This window comes from Epinephelus fuscoguttatus, linkage group LG5 (assembly GCF_011397635.1).
Source record: "Epinephelus fuscoguttatus linkage group LG5, E.fuscoguttatus.final_Chr_v1".
Classification (NCBI taxonomy): Eukaryota; Metazoa; Chordata; class Actinopteri; order Perciformes; family Serranidae; genus Epinephelus; species Epinephelus fuscoguttatus.
The window spans coordinates 24,495,077-24,517,639 of NC_064756.1; the positions used below are offsets into that span (position 1 = coordinate 24,495,077).

The window sequence follows — 22,563 nt, forward strand, 5'->3', positions numbered from 1 at the left end:
CTTCCACCTCCTCAACATTACGAACACAGAGCCACTCAGCAGGTTGAATAATTTTGCAGTAGGGCAGATGTTTTTGATGGACTTTATCTAGTGGTCGTTTGAGGTTTCTGATAATTTCCATTTAGGTGCTAGTTTTTATCTGTGGTGCTCTTATGTGTTGGATCTTAATTTACCCATTAGTTTGATATTTTATATTTATTTTACTGGTCAGTACCTGTGTTTACTTTGTATGTGTATGTTATTTGCTTTTTGAGTGATTGGTTTTACTATTTTTGCCTTTCTTTGTCTCTGTGTAAGTGAGCTCACTAAGTCAAATTCCAATCAATCATGCTGATATGGCAATAAGGTATTGACTCTTGTAAATAAAAGCTAAACATTGATTTTGGTCCTGACAATTTATTTTTCATTTTGGTTCCTCTAGTCTTTCAGATAAAGGTCTTGTAGAGAACTTCTGCAGGAACCCAGATGCATCCCCCCGACCATGGTGCTTCACCACCGACCCGTCCACACGATGGGACTATTGCGACATACCCTGCTGCAGTAAGTGTTCCTATTTCCTATTTTATGTGTTTCATTTACTTCTGCTCTATTTCACTATTATAACACCTTAAACCAGACCAAGCTTCCATCATTGAGAGTCAGGGTCAGAGGAATTTTATTCACATAAGAGTAAAAATGTAAAAATGTAAAAATGTGTTTTAGCTGCGCAGGTGCACATATCTTTAAACAAAAGGTGTGACTTTCGTCCCTCGGGATGTTGAACCACTTCCTGCTGCAGGACCATCGAACTGTCAAACTGACCTGAGGAAGAAAATAAAATAACACATTAATAATCATGATTATTGACAAAAATTAAAAACAATAAACATCATTAGTACATCATTTCAGTCATTCACAGAGGAGCTCCATCTGCAGCTTACAAAATTTCAACATAACGCACCTGCTCACCAATATTTAGTACATCATATGTATAATAATTGATAAACATGTTGGGTATATAGCGGTACAATGGTTGAGTGGTCACCAAATAGCAAGATGGTTCCAGTTTTAAACCCACCAGGTTGCTGAGGCCCTTCTTGGCTTCCTCCCCACAGTCCACAGAATACAGGTTAGGTTAATTGGTGACTCTAAATTGGCTATTGGTGTGAGGATGAGCATGAATGGTTGTCTATCTCTATGTGTGATAGTCTGGGGACCTGTCCATGGTGTACCCCAGCCTCTCACTCAAGCAACTATTTAGCAATTCCGATTTTCACAGTCAGTTTCACTGATATTTGAAATTCTTTAAAATACGCCACTACTTATTTTTTCCCTGAGTTCCCCAATTAATACATCTCATCATCTGTGCTCAGCATCCGAGCCTCCAACGATTGTCCCAGAGCTGACCTGTGTCACTGGTAACGGTGAAGCGTACAGAGGCACGATTGCCGTGACTAAATCTGGCAAAACATGCCAGAGCTGGTTGGCTCAGGAGCCACACAAACACGACCGCACGCCTTACAACTTTCCTTGCAAGTAAGTAGTGTACTGTCACTGAAAATTTTTCAGCATTTTTCATAAAAGAGGGACATACAGTCTGTCGCCTTAATTCTTGGCTCTACATGTGTTCATCATTATTACTCTGTTGTTTGTCAGAGGCCTGGATGAGAACTACTGTCGTAACCCCGACAATGAGGAGATGCCCTGGTGTTATACCACTGACAGTGAAACTCGCTGGGAGTACTGCAACTTGGAAAAATGCACGACCGATACACCCACAACCACACCTGATCCCCACCCCCCTGCTACTACAACTCCACCACAAAAAGGTAAATTAGTCAACCTCTACATATGCATTTGTCACATTTTTAGTTTGTTTTATCATTTGTTTGCTCACTTTCCCCCGTTTTGTTGCATTAGACTGTAAGACTGGAAATGGAGAAACATACCGGGGTCCAACCTCTATCACCACTAAGGGTGTGACCTGCCAGGCCTGGAGTGCTCAGAGCCCTCACCAACACAAAGGCTTCACCCCAGAAACTGACCCTGACAAGGGGCTGGAGGGAAATGTATGTGTGTGTGTGTGTGTGTGTGTGTGTGTGCATGTGTGTGTTTTCCTGTATTGTTTTGCTCTGGATGTAATGAATACATTAATGTCAAAATCTGGTTAATCATTGTTTTTGTTTCAAGTTAACTGACTCCCTCTTTGTATGTCACTGTCAGAGCTGCAGAAACCCAGACAATGATGAGGGTGGGCCGTGGTGCTATACTACTGACAATAACACAAGATGGGACTACTGTCACATCCCAAACTGTGGTATGTGAACACTATTTGTATGTAGAGGGTTACAATTAAGCATTGAGCTTTTTAACCACCTGTGTGGCACCTTTGTGCTCCAAATCTCCAATAATTTAAAAAAAAAAAAAAAAAAAAAAAATTGGAAGGATTCAATGAATGAATGAATGATTATTTTTATTTCGGTTACATGCATTTGGCAAAACAAAGATTATTTCACACAAATTTTCTCACAGTCTGTAACCGAGAAAGGAATAGGCTCAAGCCCCAGGCTTATTATTGCCTATCCTTTATTAACCAAAGGAAAACCCAGAATATCAACATTACCAAAGAAAGGAAAATAAATTAATTAATAATGCAATACATTATACTCTAAATTTATAATCCTCAACTCTTTTTACAATTTGATCATTTTATATTATAATCCATAATAATTTTACATTTTAAGGCTTTTTGAAAATTCAAAAAAGAGCTACACGGTTTAAAATAAGCACCGAGTCCATCCCAAAACTGAACCACATCTGTATTTTACATTGGTTCTCACTTTACATGTTTCATAAATAAACAAACCCTCTTAAATTATAATTTCCTTTACTTAATCTAATTTTTTTTCTGAATACTGACAGGAAGGTTACTGTTGACAACTCAAAAAGGTATTTCCGAAGTTCTTAAATACACAAAGCCTGAAAATGTTAAGGTGTAAGATGATAAAAACAACTTATTAGTAGATTCTTGATAACCTGCTTTAAGTATTATTCTGAGGGCTCTTTTCTGAAGTTTAATTATTATGGAGCTACATTAGGGTCAAAAGTTTTGTACTTGAAAAAATAAAATTTGAAACTGAAAATTCATGTGTTGATCTTGAATTTTGAAAAATACAACAATGTATTCAAAATAAAAATAAGTGTATGAAACGTTTTTTATATATATAATATAATAATATAATTTTGATTCACTTTGGTAATTCTTTTGACACATGTCGTTTTCTATATGTTCTCTGACGTTTATCCTAACGATATGAGACGGTCTTTGTGGAAAAAAAGTTAGTGGACTAACTTTGCATTTGAAGGTTTCCCGTTCACTTACGTTTTAACAGGTCTGATGCTACTATGCGCCCCGGCTGTATCTAGGCTAACGGCTAACATGCTAACTATTATTTCTATGTCAGGAGTCATTTGAAACAAATTTAGGACGATAGGAGACGGGTTGAAATAAACCGAAATTTCCCTTTAAGGGTCCCAAACTATTTCAGCATGCACAATACCAGAGCATCCCCTGAATGGAATACATGTATTTTCAGTGCTACTAAAACCTCTTAACAACGTGATGTCCCATATTCAGGTCCCAATAAGGTTTTATTTGACGATTATGATAAGTAAACAACTGCTATATTTGCTTTATTTAAGTAGTTTCTTCCTACGACCTGTCGTTTTAAAGCTACACTCCTTGGAGTTTGATTGACCATTTATGAATACAATCGCCACAGTAGGTTCAATAAACACTTTTGTCGGACAAACAAATAAATAAACAGTTGTAACTCACCTGTGAAGCATTATCATAATCCACAGATCGATATGATGCAAACAAAAATGCTGTTTGTACAGTCCTCAAACATTCCCAAAGGTCTGGATGATCTAATTCTCCAGCAAAATATTTAGTCAAAGCACATTTTTACATCCAGAGATATCCATTCACTGCCATTTAATCATTCAAAATGTTTCATTTCTCCTGGTGATGTGCTGAATCATTGTTGTCAAAATGGTAGATGAACTGTGACCTGAGCCAACAGAAGCATCCATGCTGTCACCGTGGGCTTCATTAGCCAACGAGGGCCTGTGTTGAAAGACAGTGCTTGCCTATTGGGGTCTCAGAGCCAATCAGTAGCCAGCGATTGGCCCGATGGCTTATTGGTCTTGTAGTCAATGACACTTCTGACCTTAAGTGCACTTTTAAACAGGTTACTGGCACCTGGAAGATTATAAATGTACAAAAATGATAAACAAATGGCTCCTCTGTATTCTTAAGAAAAACAATCTTTCTTATCAGTTTAGGTTCTCTGGAATTGTTTTATATACAGTAAGCTCCTAAGTACACGTCTGTCTTTGTTGACTTGTTTTTACCCATATTCACACATTCAGTCCATTGTTTTACCCTCTTTTTTGAAAAGGGCATGTTCCCCTTGGCAGATTTTTTTCCTTTTTACAGCACCTACATGCGCCACATTTTCAAGTTGTTTTTTCAAGATAATACAATGCCTAAAAATCTGTATATCATTTGGGAAAAATATAGTTGCAAGGATAAAAATCATCCTGTAGAGCCTTCACCTGATTTTGTATCTCAAGCCTTGTCCACACATGTTCTCCAAACCTAGAATAATCTAAACATTAACCGTAAGAGCGGTATGTTAAAACGCAAATGACCAAATTTTTCAGTTTTTTCAAATTTTCAGGGTTTTTTTTTTAACACGGCCTCAGGTCAAACTTTACAACTTCGTCCTATCTAATGTTAAGAGTCTACTAATAGAATCAATTTTTTGTCCATCTAACTATTTTGTTTTATCATTTGTCTGTGCTTTATCCTCACAGGATAACTGCTTGCCATGGCTGTAAACTTTAATTCAATGTTTGTGTTTCACTTGCAAGAATTCGTGACTCTGAACTTTCTTTATAGTTGAATCGAAATGTGGGTTGCCAGTCATCACACCAAAGTGTTGTTTTGGTCAGATCGTAGGAGGCTGCGTGTCTAAACCTCACTCGTGGCCCTGGCAAATCAGCCTCCAGACACCGTGAGTAAAAAGTGTCTTGCAACATTTGTAAAATATGATAAAAGTATAAGTGATATTGGGTTTTTAAAAGATGATGCCCCACTTTGTACCTCTAATGTCTAGGTCTTCAACAGGGGGTCCAGGACCCCCAGGGGGTCCTCAGAGTTACTGCATTTTTAAATTTTTTCTTTTTTTCTTTTTTTTAAATCAAAATATGTCTGAAAATATACATGAACATGAAACAAACATATTTTACCTTTTGCAACAACTTATCTTTGTGAAAGTGGAGTTTCCTCCCTCACCTACCTGAAAAGCAAATACACCTTAAGACTGCAGCCTGACGCTGATATGGCCTTCTGCCTGACATCCACCTACATGATTTAATATGCAGTGCAATTTATACTATATATGTAGGAAGGGGTCCCTGCTCCATCTTTCTTTCAGCTAAGGGGTCCTTAGCCTAAAAAATGTTGAAGGCCCCTGCTCTAATGTATACAATAGGGTCACAGAAGTAACCATCAGTTTCTTTCTATTTCACCAAGCATGACCTTCTTTTATTGTCATTGTCAGAATCCCAAAAATGGACCATGCACCAAACTGGCCAATCCCAGTGATGGGACTGCTTTCAAACCATTACAGTTACATAATTTTGTGAAATGAAGATTGTGTTATATTGTTTAGTGTGGTGAAAAAATATATCTGACTATCATGGCAGAAACACTTTATATTACTACGTCAAAATAAAGAAAAACCAGTAGAAATTAGTATTGAATATTATTGAAACAAATACACAATGTGTGTAAAAAAAAAAAAAAGGAGCCTCAAAATTGGAGAAACCGGTCTAGTGTGTAGTATTCAGTGGCATCTAGAAATGAGGTTGCTAAAGTAAAACCTTTTACATGTACCAAGTGTGCAGGAGAACTATAGGAAGAGGACCTTCTTCGTATGTTAATATAAACGGCTTGTTGGGATTCACTGGACCACAGATGATTTGTCATTTGTTAAAATCTAAACTGGACATGTGAAGGCTTCTTCTCTTGCCATCTGAATTGGCAAGAGACCTCACATTCTTTGTTCTTCAAACAAAGACAGCTATTTGGCCCTTATCTGTATCAGTATGCCCCATTCTGTGACCCAAGTAAGAGACCAGTCTTCAAGCCTGATTGGATAGTACTTTTACAGTGCCATGTGACTCTGTGATGGCCAGGCAAATTGCAGGAGAAGTTCTGCTCTCACACACAGTTTTTTTTCCCTCCTGGACCACAACCTGCCCTCGCTCCCAGCAGGAGCAAAACCAGTACACCAGAGAAGTTAGTGGGCCAAACACAAGGTTTGCAAATAACTTTCCAGCAACAAGAAGAACCAAGTTGAGTTAGCACCTTAACGTCGAACTCTGCAAGGACCCCGAACGATTGGCTTCCTTGGTACCTTTGTAACATAGTCAGAGCTCTATCCAGCTTTCCTCTGCCAGCTAACAAAAGCAGCATATCACAAAGTGACTCTTTCTTCCGTCCATTCAAGGTTTGGTAACGTAACAACTGGGCATAGCATTATGACAGATGTACAGGCTAAGAAAGACTGTTTAACTTTGCCAATTGTGATTTTATGCTGTTTATTGAGTCATTGTTGTGATTATTGCAATTAGGTTATTGGTTAGTTGGCTTCGCCAAAGCTACGTGATGTTAGTTTGCTAATGCTTTTAACAGACAGAGTCTTGCATGCAACTAAACATCCTCTACACTAATCCAAACCTTTTGCAACACAAATCAGACAAGTTGGCTTTCAACAGAGCTACATCCAAAGAGGCAACTCAAAGTTCCCACTTCTTTGTCTTTGTCCTGACAAAGGTTGAGAAACCCTCCCCCAGTCTGAAGCCAGCTTTGATTCAGCCATCTTGTAGTTCTCTGTTGTCAGCCATTTTTTTTTGTAGGCCAACCGGCCCTTTGTTTCACACACCCGCTTCTCTCTCTCTCTCTCTCTCTCTCTCTCTCTCTCTTTTCTCACACACACACACACACACACACACACACACACAAATATATTTTTAGAATCATACCTGCTGGGGGTTTAATATTGCACAAGATTGGATTGCACATGTTTATTAATTCAATTGTTAATTAAAATTCCAAATTGATAGTTTAGTGAACTTTATGAGACTGATAATATTAATTGGCTATCATTTTTACCTTTTTGGGAATGGTCCCCCTGTCCCTGTGTGAAGCAAAATACTATAGATTCCCAACTGGCTCATTCTAATGTAACACAAAAAATGACTAGTCTTATTTTCAGGTTATAAACTAATGAAAATATAGTTGTGAATATTATATTCCATTTCTGTGAATAGATGCCCCTAAATCCTACACCCTGGACCTTTAACAGTGGATGCTGGCTGATATGTTAGAATATTTTAATTGTTATCTTATTTTATTCATACATTTTTTTTATTATTATTTAAATGGGTCATATTATGTTTCTTTTCTGTTTTACTTAACTACATTTCTGTGTGTCTCTTTCTACCAGTGAGGGATCTCATTTCTGTGGGGGAAGTCTGATTGACCATCAGTGGGTCCTTACTGCTGCACACTGCCTGCACCAGTGAGATGATTAAAAAGAAAAACAACCACAGACTAAATCCAGCTAACCTCTGTACAGCTTGTGTGTAGATTTATAAACGTGTTGTGTACTGTAGGTCTGCAGACCCTTCATACTACAAGGTACTCCTGGGTGTCCAAAACCTGTCAGGCAATGAGCCATCGCAACAGGAAAGGAACGTGGAGAAAGTGATACGCGAACCCAACAACACCGACATTGCTCTGCTCAAACTGCAGAGGTAAAAACTGGACTGATCGTCCTACTGTCACCACTGGTTCAAATATTAATAATCATAGTGGTTCTGATGCAACTATCCTTCCTTAACTCACTATTGCTACTAAGTGGTGGAAAGTCACCAAGTACACTTACTCAGGTACTGTATTTGCACTTAACTGGAGTATTTCCATTTGCAGATACTCTTCTACTCCACTACATCTCAGTGGCACTTATTGTACTTTTTACTGCACTACACGTATCTGATAACTTTATCTAATCGGTACTTTTCAGATTCAGATTAACAAACAGAATTGATCAACAAATAAAATATTATTATGTTACCCAGAAGTACATAACCATCACTATGTAATGTAATGAAAATAAGCTCCACCTTTAGCAGCTGCACCAACAGCATGGTGTACACATTATTGTATCAATATTATAATCCAATAATACAATATACATTAATCTGAAATGGGCCCTACTACATAATGATGATTTGCCTGTACATGCTAATATGTGTGTACTTTTATTTAAGTAACAGTTTGAATGCATGACTTTTACTCGTAACTGAGTATATCTACACTGTGGTATTGGTATTTTTAAGTAGAAGATCTTCTTCCACTGCTGGTGTTTTGTGTGTTTTCAGCCCTGCAATGATAAACGACCAAGTCCTGCCAGTTTGTCTGCCAGAGCAGGACTACATTGTTCCCACTAGAACTGAGTGTTATGTCACCGGATGGGGTCGAACCCAAGGTACAGTACGTTATGTGTGTCTGTGTCTTGTACTATCTTTGTGAGGACCAATTTAGGACATGCTGGCCAGCCCTCACTTCTTCTCAAATGTTTTCAGAAACATATTTTAGTGTTCTGTTTAGCTGTAAAATGAGAAAGTTGGTCTGGCTGGTGGGCATGCTTGGTATTTCAGTACGCTGTGTCCAACATGGCTGCCAGGTTACAAATATTCTTATTTTACAGCTAAACAGTATTTTGACGTGCGTTTCTGAAAACATTTATGAAATGTGCAATGCAGCTACAGAATCTTTATTCATATTTGACCAGCGTTGCCTAGTTTGACAGATCCCTGATTAACAGCTGTATTAGAGATGCCTCGGCTCCGGTAGATTCTAGTGAATGCCATTAAAGGCAATAACGGCAGTAGAAAGAGGTGAGAGGGTTTTTTTTCACAGACCATCTGTCTCACAGAATACAGTGACAGTTTGCAATATGATAGTTATTTTCATAAAAGCTACCAGTTACCATTAAAGGTCCTGGGAGTGGACCTGGAGTCTCTACTGGAGGTGTCAGGGAGGAGGCTGCTGAAAAAAAGTACTCAGTATTCTGGACAATGCCTCTCACTCCCTGCATGTCAATCAGGAGTCCTATCAGAGCTGAATCAAAGGACACCAACAGCAATACTCACCTATATTAGGTGTACTATTACTTAATATGATGCACATTACTACTTTTCAATATCTTGTGCAATATTATTCTTCAATATCATGTTATTTCCCACCATTTTAGTTTTTTTCCAGCATTTTAGTTAATTTCAGTAGCTCTTGTACTTATCTCGTACTCCTATAGTTACTGTATAAAGCACTGGTTTTTGCTTGTGCTCCTTGAAAACACTTCAGTCTAACAACAATATTTTTCTCCAAAATCAAGGTAAAAGCTCTGGAGACTCTTTAGGTTGCTCTTTAATTTTTTTAAAGGTAAAGTTTCAAAGGTGATTGAAAAAGACAAGAATTATCAATTGTAAAAGCCCAATAAGTAGAAATTATTCCTTATTCAAGCCAAAGTTAACACATTTTATTACATTTGTTGCTTTTTCAATTAAGAATACCCCAGATAGTCTAAAACTATAAACTGGATAACTATGTTGAGGTGTGTTGCAGGTACGGGAGGTGCAGGTGTCCTGAAGGAAACTGGGGTTCCTGTGATCGAGAACAAGGTCTGTAATCGTCCATCGTACATGAACGGCTTAATCAAGGACCATGAGATGTGTGCTGGAATCAGTGAGGGAGGAATAGACACCTGCCAGGTATGAAAAACTACAAAAACTGGGGAACATGTTAGAAAACTACATAGTGCCGTGTATTGCTGTTGACCATGGTCTCATTTGTGGTACAGTAGCACTTTATTTAGTATTAGGACATTACAGACCTGGAAAATAAAGAATTACTTTTATTAAAATCTAATTATTATGAAGTAAAATCATTCAGCCACATTGTTCAGTACAACTGCCCATTATGTTACTTCACTGGACTGAACTGTCCGAGCAAGTGGCTTCTTGTTCTAATGGACTCACAGAGCGCAGCACTTCATTAACTACATGTTATTGTAATCAACTGCAATGATTGCCAAAGGTGTAATATAAGACCCAGTGTATATGATTTTAGATATAAATCTTGACTTGTTTGTACATATTTTACCTACATCTGTTAGTGAATATACATTTTCCATATCTCTGTCACTTGTAGTTCTGTGATCTAAAACTTTTCTTCCTTCATGCTTCACTGGTGTTCTTTTCCAGTCTAGTTTTGGACTGAAAACTATTTGTTCTCCTTGCAGGGTGACAGCGGTGGTCCTCTGGTGTGTAAAAGCCAGAACAGTTACATCCTGCAGGGTGTGACTTCAAGGGGTATTGGATGCGCCAATCCTATGAGACCTGGCATCTACGCTCGAGTCTCCACGTTTGTCAACTGGATCAACAAAGCCATCAATGAAAATTAAAAACTGTCTTAAAATAATACAGTAGCTTCAGTCATAGAAAGTGACTGTTCATTGTGCTTTTTGAAGATACTTTAACATGCATGTACATCTGCTCTAACATGACTACTTCAGTTTGTTTCCTGGTCTTGTCTGATGTCAAGAGATGTTTTGTTTTCCTAGTGGACCAATAGTCGTCATTTAGGGCCATTAGACGACTAGTCGCCCACATGTTTACGCAATTAAAGTAATTATCAAATTATATAGTTCAAGGTCTAAGAAAAATAGTATCAGTAACGTTGTTAACACTGTGCTACATTACAAATAAATACAAAAGTGTACTAATGAACCTTCATTAATATAGGCCTATATTTTATCTACAAGTGCACGTCACACACTGAGTGAGCGACCTGTTAATGACGCTGTGAGCAAAGCAGTAATGATTGTGCTAAGTGGCTAATGGGCATGTAGCTACTGACATGTTTCAGATGATACGTCATGTTTGTAGTCAATGAATGATAGACAAATGTTTGCTTGCAGAGTTTACATATCACCTTGGATTCATCCTTCACCTCCTCAAAATGATCCCACACTTTTCCTGCCCGACATGTTATTAACTAGCCTGTGGAATAACTGCAGGTACCAGCCCTGGAAACTAGAGGCCATACACATGCTGCGTCTTTAAGATAGATAGATAGATAGCTAGATAGCCTTTATTGTCCCATGGGGAAATTTGTTTTCACAAACTGTCACAACATTTGGGTACACAAAACACCACCAACACACACAATGCACAAACACCACCAGACACTGAACAACCGACACATATATCACACTCAGGAGGGCTGGGTCCATATGTGGTTATTGGGAACTGCCTGAAAAACACTGTGCGCTACTCTTGTGCTTTTTTTTGTGCCAGCTTTCAAGACCGCGGTGGCAGGTTGTGTGTGAGGTTGCTAAGCAACCCTAACAAGCATGGTACAGCCTATTTACCAGACATCCTGAGTGTAAAGCTCATTTTCTTCCCGGCACTGTTTATAAGTCTGTAGGCCTATCGTCTGTGGGACAGATGTAAAGCTGTGGGTAGCCCTGCACTAACATGATCAACTTTTCCGTATTTATCACAGACTGATATTTACAGAAGAAGGGAAAGATATCTGTCGGCTGTGATTGGTTTGTAACATGACTCCTGTCTGACTGCCGAGTGTGGCCTCTTCCTGTGTCTGTCCTATCAAATTAAAATCCCACATGGTCCGGTCATACAGGTTTTGATTACTGACCTTCCTGGTCGACTATTGTTTGGTCGACTATCAGGGGGCAGCCCTAGCTCCTTGTGCAACATGTACTGCTCTGCTCCAACATGACTACTTGAGTTTGTTTTCTGGTCTTGTCTGATGTCAACACATATTTTGTTTCCTCTGGTGTATACACAATAAGCCAATCACTTGTGTGGTTTTGGCATGTAAAGGTGTCTCTCTGTAAAAATAAAACTTAATACAAATGAAATGGGGGAGTCATGCTTCAAAGCAAATGTATATAAAAATAATTCCTTGGTTTTAGCTGAGGTCAAATTTATACATACATGCATGGAGAGGCAGTCACACAGCTGTTGAGACAATTGTTTAGCTTTCTGATAACAGGAGCCAAACGCGTCCAGTTCACGTTTATGTGGCTAATGTTAGCTAGCCCTGGATCACAGGGTGTCCTCTGCCACACTCCCTGTTGTTAATAGGTGTTTTATATTTTGGCTAAAACCTCATGAACCGTGAGTAAAATTACAGTTACACAGTGTGTTTCTTGGATGATGCTGATGTGATTGATATGGGCCACACCCATTTGCGCCTATAAAAAATGTCTCGCCATTGTAGAATTTTTTGTTTAACGCAATTTTATCTTCTTTTGGCACAGATTTCGTCTCATCTTCACCTAGCTTATTGCACATCATATTTCGACGGCCCTGAACCAAACTTCTGAAATGTATGGCCGGATGCAGTTAATGAGCCATAACTCATGTTTTCCTACAAGGAGCACTGCAGAAGTTATTTGCACAATTCTATTGACTTTTATAAAAGAAACTTGGTAAACAAGTTCTCTATGAGCATGTGCATGTCATATATCAGCATGGCACCAATAGCCCCACCTTAAATGTAGTATTCCATGGTAACCAAAATCAGTAAAGTTTAACAGATGGGGATGCTAAACAAGTTGATAGCATTTGATACAAATTCACCTGTAGCTGGCACTGAAAGATAAAAAAAATTGCTGTTGTGGAAGCAGCAGCTGGCAAAAGCCTCAGCTGGGAGCAACGGCAGAAGCAGACAGAATTCAGTTCTCTCTGATTTAAAATCATCATCAATTGTTTGTTTTTTGCCTATTCACCAATTACTACAATGACAAAGCAGCGATCCCATAGACATACCAGCCTGGATCGATGTCCTGTATTCAAATATAAAAAATGAAGAAATAAAATAACTATTATCTACAAAAATACTTCAAGTGTTAAAAATAAGAAGTGCTCATTATGTAGGAAAATCAACTGAGAGCCTCCTTTAGGACATATATTCACAGAATCCTCTCATCATTAACTTAGTCAAGAATTTGAACGTGTTAGTCCTAAAGTTTTTTTTGTTGAAGAAAGACAGTGGCGCAATTTCCAAGCACTGAACAGTTGTTACTGTAACCTAACACCCACTCAAGAGTCTAAAGTATGATGTTTTGTAATATTGCTTGTTTGCAGTTGAGGGCACTAGTCCCTTTTAGTTGAAGATTAACTTCATTTTACACATTGATAAGATTTAATCTAGATCACATTGTATTCATCAGTCAAATGAGAATCAAGTCTGTATTATAATATATTATTATGACAAACACACACATGTATTACCATTAAAGAACATTAAACCATTTACTTATACTGAAGTGGTAAAGAGAAAGAATTGGCATATTGATAAGGAGTAAAGTAAAGTAAAGTAATCTTTGTTTATTTAGTGCATTTCATACACAATAAACAGCAACACAATGTGCCTCATATATAAATGAGATATAATAAAAAATAAATAAAAAAACAACAGAAAAGGTCCTGAGGTACACATGATTGAAAGAAGCCTGATGTTTGTTTGCTGTCCTTGTCTGACCAATGATTGACTAAAAATAGATTAAAATTGTCCTATTTATTTTTCTGAGATGCTAAATGAGGGCAGTCACATCCCAGGAGGTACCTCAGTGACTTTGCCAATTGTGAGCTGCCTCACCATGGACCTGTGCAAACTAGCTTTGCTCCTGGTAGCCCTAACCTGCACTGGTAAGATATAAATGGTACCTTTGAATGATAATTATGAGTAGTTTACAATAATGTAAGTGCCCTAAATTATAAATAAAAGTAAGATAGACATTACTTTGCTTCACTGAGAGAGGAAAGCATCTCATCTCATCTTCTGTGCTCAGCATCCGAACCTCCCACCGTCATCCCAGATCAGACCTGTGTCATCGGTAAAGGTGAAGCATACCGAGGCACCACTGCTGTAACTGAATCTGGCAAAACATGCCAGAGGTGGTCGGCTCAGACGCCACACCAACACAGCCACACACCAGACAACTATCCTGACAAGTAAGAGCTACTGTAACTGAGAAATTTTGTTTTTCATAAAAGAGGGACCTATGGCATGTTGTCTTTATTGTTTGCTTTGCCTGTGTTTATCATCATTACTGTCTGTTGTTTGTCAGAGGCCTGGTTAACAACTATTGTCGTAACCCTGATGATGAGAAGAAACCCTGGTGTTACACTACTGACCCTGACAGCCGCTGGGAGTACTGCAGTGTGCAGAGCTGTGAGGATGCAGCCCGACCAGGTATAACAGTACTCAATTATGATGAGTTTTTTACCCAGTAACGATAAGATTAATGACAGTGGAGATGATGGTAGATTAGAGACCACACTGTTGAATAAAGACAAGTGCAGTGCTTGTTGAAAATACACCTGTTTGGAACAGGCCGACTGCTTGGCCTGTGGTATTGGTGCTTGCAGCTTTCAGGTGAACGACTCATACGAGCATCGTCACACTCAACACTGCGCTAGCTTGGGTTCTGAGCAACACACCTGGGCTCCAAACAGCTGGAGATTTATTATGATGTTGACATATGAAAAATGTTGAATAATGTTGCTATTCTTATTCATTGTACCCTGAAATAACTTACAAAAAGCCCCCAAAGAGCTTTAAAAAATAGCTAAAAAAAAATCATTTGGCTAAAAGCCAATTTTAGAGATGATCTCCTTCTCATAAAACTTGACGGCTTGAATCACCTCTAAGAAGTCAAGTTAAATGCCTGACAGTGTAGGATTGGAACAGGACTGGGGTGAACTCATCCTTTAAAAAATCCATTCTGCGTCTTAAGATATAAACAAATTAGATCAAATAGACATTCCATTCAGTTTCATTGGGTCATTGTATGAATATCAAAGACCTCAACAGCTTTATTGTACGCCTGTTTGACTGAGTCCATGTTATGTTTACGTATGCAGATGTATTAATGCACCCATTTGTGGTTTGACATAATCCGGATCAGAGGATTTTTTTTTTCACTTGAGAGTAAAAATGTTAAAATGTGTCTTGGCTGCACAGGTGCGGAAGTATGAGGAAATGTAACCACTAAAGGCATTTACAAGCAATAAGAACTATAGAAAATATGTACATGCACATTTTGAATAAAGGTGTGAGTTAAGTCCCTCGTGATGTTTAACCACTTCCTGCTGCAGGACCCTCAAAATGACAGACTGACTTTGCATCGCAACCCGAGGAAGAAAAGAATACACCATATCATTATTTGACAAAAATAAATCATTAAACGTAGTACATCATTTCAGTTATAGCACAGAGGTGCTGTATCTGCAGCTTACAAATATTTAACACAACACACCTACTCACTAATACATTCAATAATTATTTTGTGTGTGTGTGTGTGTGTGTGTGTGTGTGTGTGCGTGTGTGTTTACATGCATAAAAATGGTTACAGCAGCTATTTAGGGACCTCGGCCTGAAAGGGCGAGGACCCTCTTGTTCTTGTAGTGTTTATTAGGGACCTCGGCCTGAAAGGGCGAGGACCCTCTTGTTCTTGTAGTGTTTATTATTATTATTATTATTATTATTATTATTATTAGGGACCTCGGCCTGAAAGGGCGAGGACCCTCTTGTTCTTGTAGTGTTTATTATTATTATTATTATTATTATTATTATTATTAGGGACCGAGCCCTAAGGCAGAGGACTGCTCACAGAGCAGTCCTCGCCGAAGGCGAGGACCCTATTGTTTTTGCTGTGTTTATTATTATTCTTTATTCTTTATTCTTTATTCTTTCTTCCGCCGCCTCTTTGAACTGGAATTTGACCCCCTAAACATGCTCAAAAACTCACCAAAATTGGCACGCACATCAGAACCGGTGAAAAATTTTATAAAATGGTGACATTAACCCCTAAAGTGCCAAAATGGGCTCTCTAGCGCCACCTAGGCACCACTAAAATGGCCTGTAGCCAGTAGGAACGTCGTAGAAACATGAAACCAAAGTGGCGTGTTTGTCTCATCAAGACCTAAAAATCATGCGCTGACACCCCTGACCTAAATCCAACAGGAAGTGACGTATTTGCCCTTTCAAAGTAAGATTTTGCCTTAAAACTGCCTTTCCTAAAAAAATCATCTTCTCATACAGCGTTTATCCTATCGACTTCAAACTTGCACAGATTACAGATCAACTCCTTCTAATCAAAAGTTGTGCGTAACTTTTTCATTACTCGCTGCGTTTGGATTTTGTGGCCTCCATAAGGTGAGATGTCAGAAAATCGTCCTGACGATCTTCGAAAGCTGTCCCATAGGAAATGAATGGCAGCGGGGGGGAGAAAGAGACCAATCTTCGGGCTTTTTCTAGCATTTACAGCGTCTCCATACTTTGTGCTACAGACTCCATTCCAACTCTCAAATGTTGCCACAGGTCTCATCTATTCACTCATGTTTTCATCTTTTCATATCTTTTACCGTTTTGATCTGTGCCTCTCAAAGTACTATGAGCAAAAGTGGAGAAATTCTCACTTTACAATGGGTGTGTATTGCATGGAATGCTGTGAGCTAGAGTGAGAGGGCTCTAAAAATCGTCTAAAACTTTTGTCTTTAACTCGCTGCCATGGCCACAATTTTCACTGTACAGACACAATTTATACCACAAAACGTAGGAAAATTTGTCCTGCTCGCAGATATGTTGACATGGAATCTCTCACACGTACACATTTTTGCTGAGTGGCTCCAAAGCGAAGGGAGCGCTGATTTTTCTCTCATTCACTCCCATGTAAACTCAGAGGAGAAATTTCTGGAAACAGCTTAGGTGCAACACATTTTAAACTCGCTCCCCTGACCACATTTTTGACTCGAGAAATATAAAACGCGACACGTGCATTCACGAGAAGTGGCTGTCTCTCAAAATCACTTTATTTTCTTGCTTGGACCAACGGTTTGGGCATGCGAAGCATTTGTTAGAGGAGTTAAAACCCATTATAAACAGCCTTTGGTGAGCTGCTCTCCTTAGCTGTCTGTGTGTGCCACAGGTGCTGACAAGTCATTAATCGCCATGACAACGGCTGCACACACACACACATAACCACACGGCTCTCTCTGTCTGTGTCACAATCTTTAAAGGACAGATTACAGCAGCAGAAACTTCATTTGAAACAGCAAATACACATTATTAACCCCTACAGTGCCAAAATGGGCTCTCTAGCGCCACCTAGACACACTAAAATGGCCACTACAGCCCGTAGGGATGTCGTATCAAGATCAAACCAAAACTGGTGTGTTTGACTTACAAATCACGCATTGACACCCAGGACCTGATTCCAACAGGAAGTGAGCTATTTGACCTTTCAAAGTAAGATTTCGCCTCAAACGTGGTTTCAAGAAAACACATCTCCTCCTACACTGTTTATTTTATCAGTTTTAAAGATGCACACATGCCACCTCAACTGCTACTAAAGAGATCTTCTGTATAACTTTATCTCTCTCATCATCACATTATTTTCATGATTGGACCAACAGTTTGGACCAACATTTACACAGTAGATTTATTTTGTTTTGTGTTGTTTTTGTCGTCTCTTCCTCAAAACAAAGGAAGAGGAATCTGATGGGAAGAAATTCGCTCATCTAATTTGCATAATGTGACATCACTTGTACATACCTACAGCTACAGAAAGCATTCAAACATCAAAACGTTCAGCTCTGTAAGGATTTTCTGATGTTTGTGGCAATATGTTTCATATTTCTAAATAATTCACAGTGACGAAATAGGCTGGGGGCGGAAATGGGCGCGAGTGCGAGGTCCCGCCAAACGCTGCTTGCAGCTTTAATTAGGGACCTCGGCTGAAGGTCGAGGACCCTATTGTTTTTGGTGCGTTTATTATTATTCTTTCTTTCATCCGCCGCCACTTTAAACTGGAATTTGACCCCCTGAACATGCTCCAAAACTCACCAAAATTGGCACGCATGTCAGGACTGGCGAAAAATTTTATAAAATGAAAAAATTAATCTGAAAAGTGCCAAAATGGGCTCTCTAGCGCCACCTATCAGTCTAGACCACTAAAATGGCCGCTGTAGCCAGTAGGAACGTCGTAGGAAGATCAAACCAAAACAGCCGTGTTTGTCTCATCAAGACCTACAAATCACGCACTCGCACCATTGACCTAAATCCAACAGGAAGTGAGCTATTTCCTTTCAAAGTAAGATTTTTCCTCAAAAAAAGAAATTCCATTAAAAATCAACTAGTCCGACACCGTTTATCGTATCGGCTTCAAACTCGCACAGATTATTGTTCAACGTGTCCTTATCAATTATTGTGCATAACTTTTTCAATCCTCGACTGGTTTGGATGTTATGGCGCGTTTCAGGTGATGTGCGCCAAAACCTCCTGATGATTTGTTGTGCCACCTAGACACACTAAAATGCCCGCTGTGACGGGTAGGAACCACTTAGAAAGACCAAACCAAAACTGTCTTGTTCGTCTCATAAAGACCTACAAATGTCGCGCTGCAACCCCTGACCTAACTCCAACAGGAAGTGAGCTGTCGGTCTTTGAATGTAAAATGGTGTTTTTCACAAATTCTGTCGATCAAAAATTATTTGCTCCCACACCGTTTATCATAACTGCTTCAAACTTGCACAAATTACAGCTCTACCCCTGCTGAACATTACTTGTGAAGGACTTTGTCATAACTTGAACGGTTTGGATTTTAGAAGCGTTAGAAGGTGCAGGACACAACTCCTCATGATGATCTCTGGAAGAAAAGATGAGGACCAACACACTGTAAACTTGTGATTAAGGTGACATTTTTCAGGCCATAGACATACAAGCTTTATATGTTTGCGTTCAGAACAAATTTATCTATCTGGTGATGCTTTCAGATTGAAGATGGGACCCACGGTTGGGAATCTGGAAGGATTTGTTTGAGAAAGTTTCAAGCCATTCTGCTCTGTGTCTGAGCTGCATGCAGTCCTTAATTAGCATAACAAAGGCTTCACTCTGACACACTGTCAGAGTGAAGTGTGTGTGGTCACACAGACATGACAGTATAACATTTACCAAACTCATTCCTAAAACTTTGTCATACATATGTGACAATAATCATATGTGTATAATAACAGTAGAATTATGGCACACACAGACAGACACGGACACACAGAGACACACAGACAGAGAGACACCCACACACTCACTCCACTCCCTTTTATTATACACATATGATTAGTGTCACATATGTATACAATCAGATATTAATTCAACATATTGTACACACACTCCACTCCCTGCACCCCCCCCCTCTCTTTCTCTGTCTCTCTCTCTCTCCCCCCTCTGTCCTCTTTCTCCCTTTTCTCCCTTTCTGCATGTCTAACTCGGTCGTCTATGTCTGTGTGTGTTATACTTCTACTGTTATTATACACATATGATTATTGTCACATATGTATACTATCAGATATTAATTCAACATATTGTACCACAATTGCTAGAATTATAATTTTAATATTATTCCTTTCATTAATGTTGTTGTAAGCTACTGTCATGATCATCTCTCCTGCATCTCTCTCTGTCTCCCCTTCTGTCTCATGGGGTCCTGAGGATAGAGGGATGTTGTATGCTGTAAAGCCCTGTGAGGCAAATTGTGATTTGTGATATTGATTGATTGATTGATCGATATTTGTTTCTTGACTCAACAGCATTCAGTGACAGTATTTCAGTTACAGATGTAGTAAATTTAAAGACTCTGCAATGTTGCACCATTGCTCACTCAGAAATATTAACAAATAATTTGCAATATTAGGCTATAGGAATTATGTTCCATCAGTGTGACTAATAACATCATTGACAGAGATTATTAGTCATTGATAGTACGTCTTTGAAGGGTCATAAAGATTTTTAAAATGTAAACAATAAGACCTACATATTATGAGCATTAAACATTTCAGAGCTGATCTGACAGACTGACAGTCTGGTCCTTGTGCACAGTGTTATTAAAACAAATAAATATAAAAACGACAGAGGTTTGATTTGATCATCACACATGTCAAAGTTTCATTAGGTCACATGGCTTATGTCTACAAATTGCAAAATATATGCTCACACCACCTTCATAAGAACCCTTTACAGTTTTTAAAATTGAGTTTGACTTATGATTCTGGCTATTGTGGTACAACATGTGGGAAGTATATATTAATATCTGATGGTATACATATGACAATAATCATATGTCTTTAACAGCAGTAGAAGTATGGCACACACAGACAGACACGGACACAGAGACACACACAGACACCAGTCCCAATCCCCTCTCTCTCTCTCTCTCTCTCTCTCTCTCTCTCTCTCTCTCCCCTCTGTCCTCTTTCTCCTTCTCTCCTCCCAACACACTGTAAACCTGTGATTAAGGTGACATTTTTCAGTCCATAGACATACAAGCTTTATATTTGTGCGTTCAGAACAAATTTATCTATCTGGTGATGTTTTCAGATTGAAGATGGGACCCATGGTTTGGGATCTGGAAGGATTTGTTTGAGAAAGTTTCAAGCCATTCTGCTCTGTGTGTGAGCTGCATGCAGTCCTTAATTAGTATAACAAAAACTGCACACATTATTCTTCAACGTGTCCTTATCAATTATTGTGCGTAACTTTTCAATCCTCAAATGGTTTGGATATAATGGCGTGTTACAGGTGATGTGCTAACCCTCCTGAGGATTTGTTGTGCCACCTGGACCCACGAAAATGCCCGCTGTGACGGGTAGGAACCACTTAGAAAGACCAAACCAAAACTGTCTCGTTCGTCTCATCAAGACCTACAAATGTCGCGCTGCAACCCCTGACCTAACTCCAACAGGAAGTGAGCTGTCGGTCTGAATGTAAGATGGCGTTTTTCACAAATTCTGTCGATCAAAATTATTTGCTCCTACACCGTTTATCATAACTGCTTCAAACTTGCACAAATTACAGCTCTACCCTTGCTGAACATTACTTGTGAAGGACTTTGTCATAACTTGAACGGTTTGGATTTTAGAAGCGTTAGAAGGTGCAGGACACAACTCCTCATGATGATCTCTGGAAGAAAAGATGAGGGCCAACACACTGTAAACTTGTGATTAAGGTGACATTTTTCAGTCCATAGACATACAAGCTTTATATGTTTGCGTTCAGAACAAATTTATCTATCTGGTGATGTTTTCAGATTGAAGATGGGACCCACGGTTTGGCATCTGGAAGGATTTGTTTGAGAAAGTTTCAAGCCATTCTGCTCTGTGTCTGAGCTGCATGCAGTCCTTAATTAGCATAACAAAGGCTTCACTCTGACAGTCTGTGTGTCAGAGTGAAGTGTGTATGTGTGTGGTCACACACACATGAGGTTTTAAATTACTTTAAAAATGACCTTAAAAGTATTTCCATGTATTTTATCAATTTTATGTCTATGAAACCAAGAGACTGACCTGGAGGGTTGCAGTAAATCACCTCATTTCAAGCACAAGTCACATTCAACAACACAGTAGTCTCATCAAACACCTTTCTTTTGATGTAATTGATAAAAATTAAATGTAGTCTTTTGATGCATACTAACATATGTATACAATCAGATATGTCAAAATGTCAGCAAACACTCTCTCTCTCCCTCCCTGTCCCCCCATCTCTCTGTCTCGTGTCCTGTTACTGCATGTCACTAACTCGGCCATACTGCATGTCAGTAACTCGGCCTCTTCTCCAGAGCCTTTGTGCTCCAGTGTCTCGCAGGTTGACTTCTATCACAGCGGTGCCTAGATAGTGTGATGTGTGAGGAATTTTCGAAATATAAGCTCACAATACCTTCAAAAGGTATTGCTTTCATTAATGTTGTTGTAAGCTACTGTCATGATCATCTCTCCTGCATCTCTCTCTGTCTCCCCTTCTGTCTCATGGGGTCCTGAGGATAGAGGGATGTTGTATGCTGTAAAGCCCTGTGAGGCAAATTGTGATTTGTGATATTGATTGATTGATTGATCGATATTTGTTTCTTGACTCAACAGCATTCAGTGACAGTATTTCAGTTACAGATGTAGTAAATTTAAAGACTCTGCAATGTTGCACCATTGCTCACTCAGAAATATTAACAAATAATTTGCAATATTAGGCTATAGGAATTATGTTCCATCAGTGTGACTAATAACATCATTGATAGAGATTATTAGTCATTGATAGTACGTCTTTGAAGCGTCATAAAGATTTTTAAAATGTAAACAATAAGACCTAAATATTATGAGCATTAAACATTTCAGAGCTGATCTGACAGACTGACAGTCTGGTCCTTGTGCACAGTGTTATTAAAACAAATAAATATAAAAACGACAGAGGTTTGATTTGATCATCACACATGTCAAAGTTTCATTAGGTCACATGGCTTATGTCTATAACTTTCAAAATATACGCTCACACCACCTTCATAAGAACCCTTTACAGTTTTTAAAATTGAG

The 22,563-nt window shown here is 38.9% G+C and overlaps 2 protein-coding genes across 2 annotated transcripts in view; both read left to right on the top strand.

Moving 5' to 3' along the window:
• The window catches only part of LOC125888556 (apolipoprotein(a)-like), a 101,908-nt gene extending 89,889 nt beyond the window's left edge, over positions 1–12,019 (top strand). The window contains 11 exon segments of the mRNA XM_049575959.1: positions 422–540; positions 1,353–1,515; positions 1,636–1,808; positions 1,900–2,048; positions 2,203–2,296; positions 4,946–5,060; positions 7,560–7,634; positions 7,729–7,869; positions 8,497–8,603; positions 9,743–9,888; positions 10,419–12,019. Coding sequence (XP_049431916.1) covers positions 422–540; positions 1,353–1,515; positions 1,636–1,808; positions 1,900–2,048; positions 2,203–2,296; positions 4,946–5,060; positions 7,560–7,634; positions 7,729–7,869; positions 8,497–8,603; positions 9,743–9,888; positions 10,419–10,580 — 1,444 coding nt within the window. The 3' untranslated portion in view covers positions 10,581–12,019.
• Positions 12,020–13,768: 1,749 nt separating this feature from the next.
• The window catches only part of LOC125888557 (apolipoprotein(a)-like), a 39,800-nt gene continuing 31,005 nt past the window's right edge, over positions 13,769–22,563 (top strand). Inside the window, exons 1-3 of the mRNA XM_049575960.1 lie at positions 13,769–13,857; positions 14,001–14,163; positions 14,280–14,404. Of these exons, the coding sequence (XP_049431917.1) occupies positions 13,809–13,857; positions 14,001–14,163; positions 14,280–14,404 (337 nt within the window). The 5' untranslated portion in view covers positions 13,769–13,808. The remainder of the gene's footprint in view (positions 13,858–14,000; positions 14,164–14,279; positions 14,405–22,563) is intronic.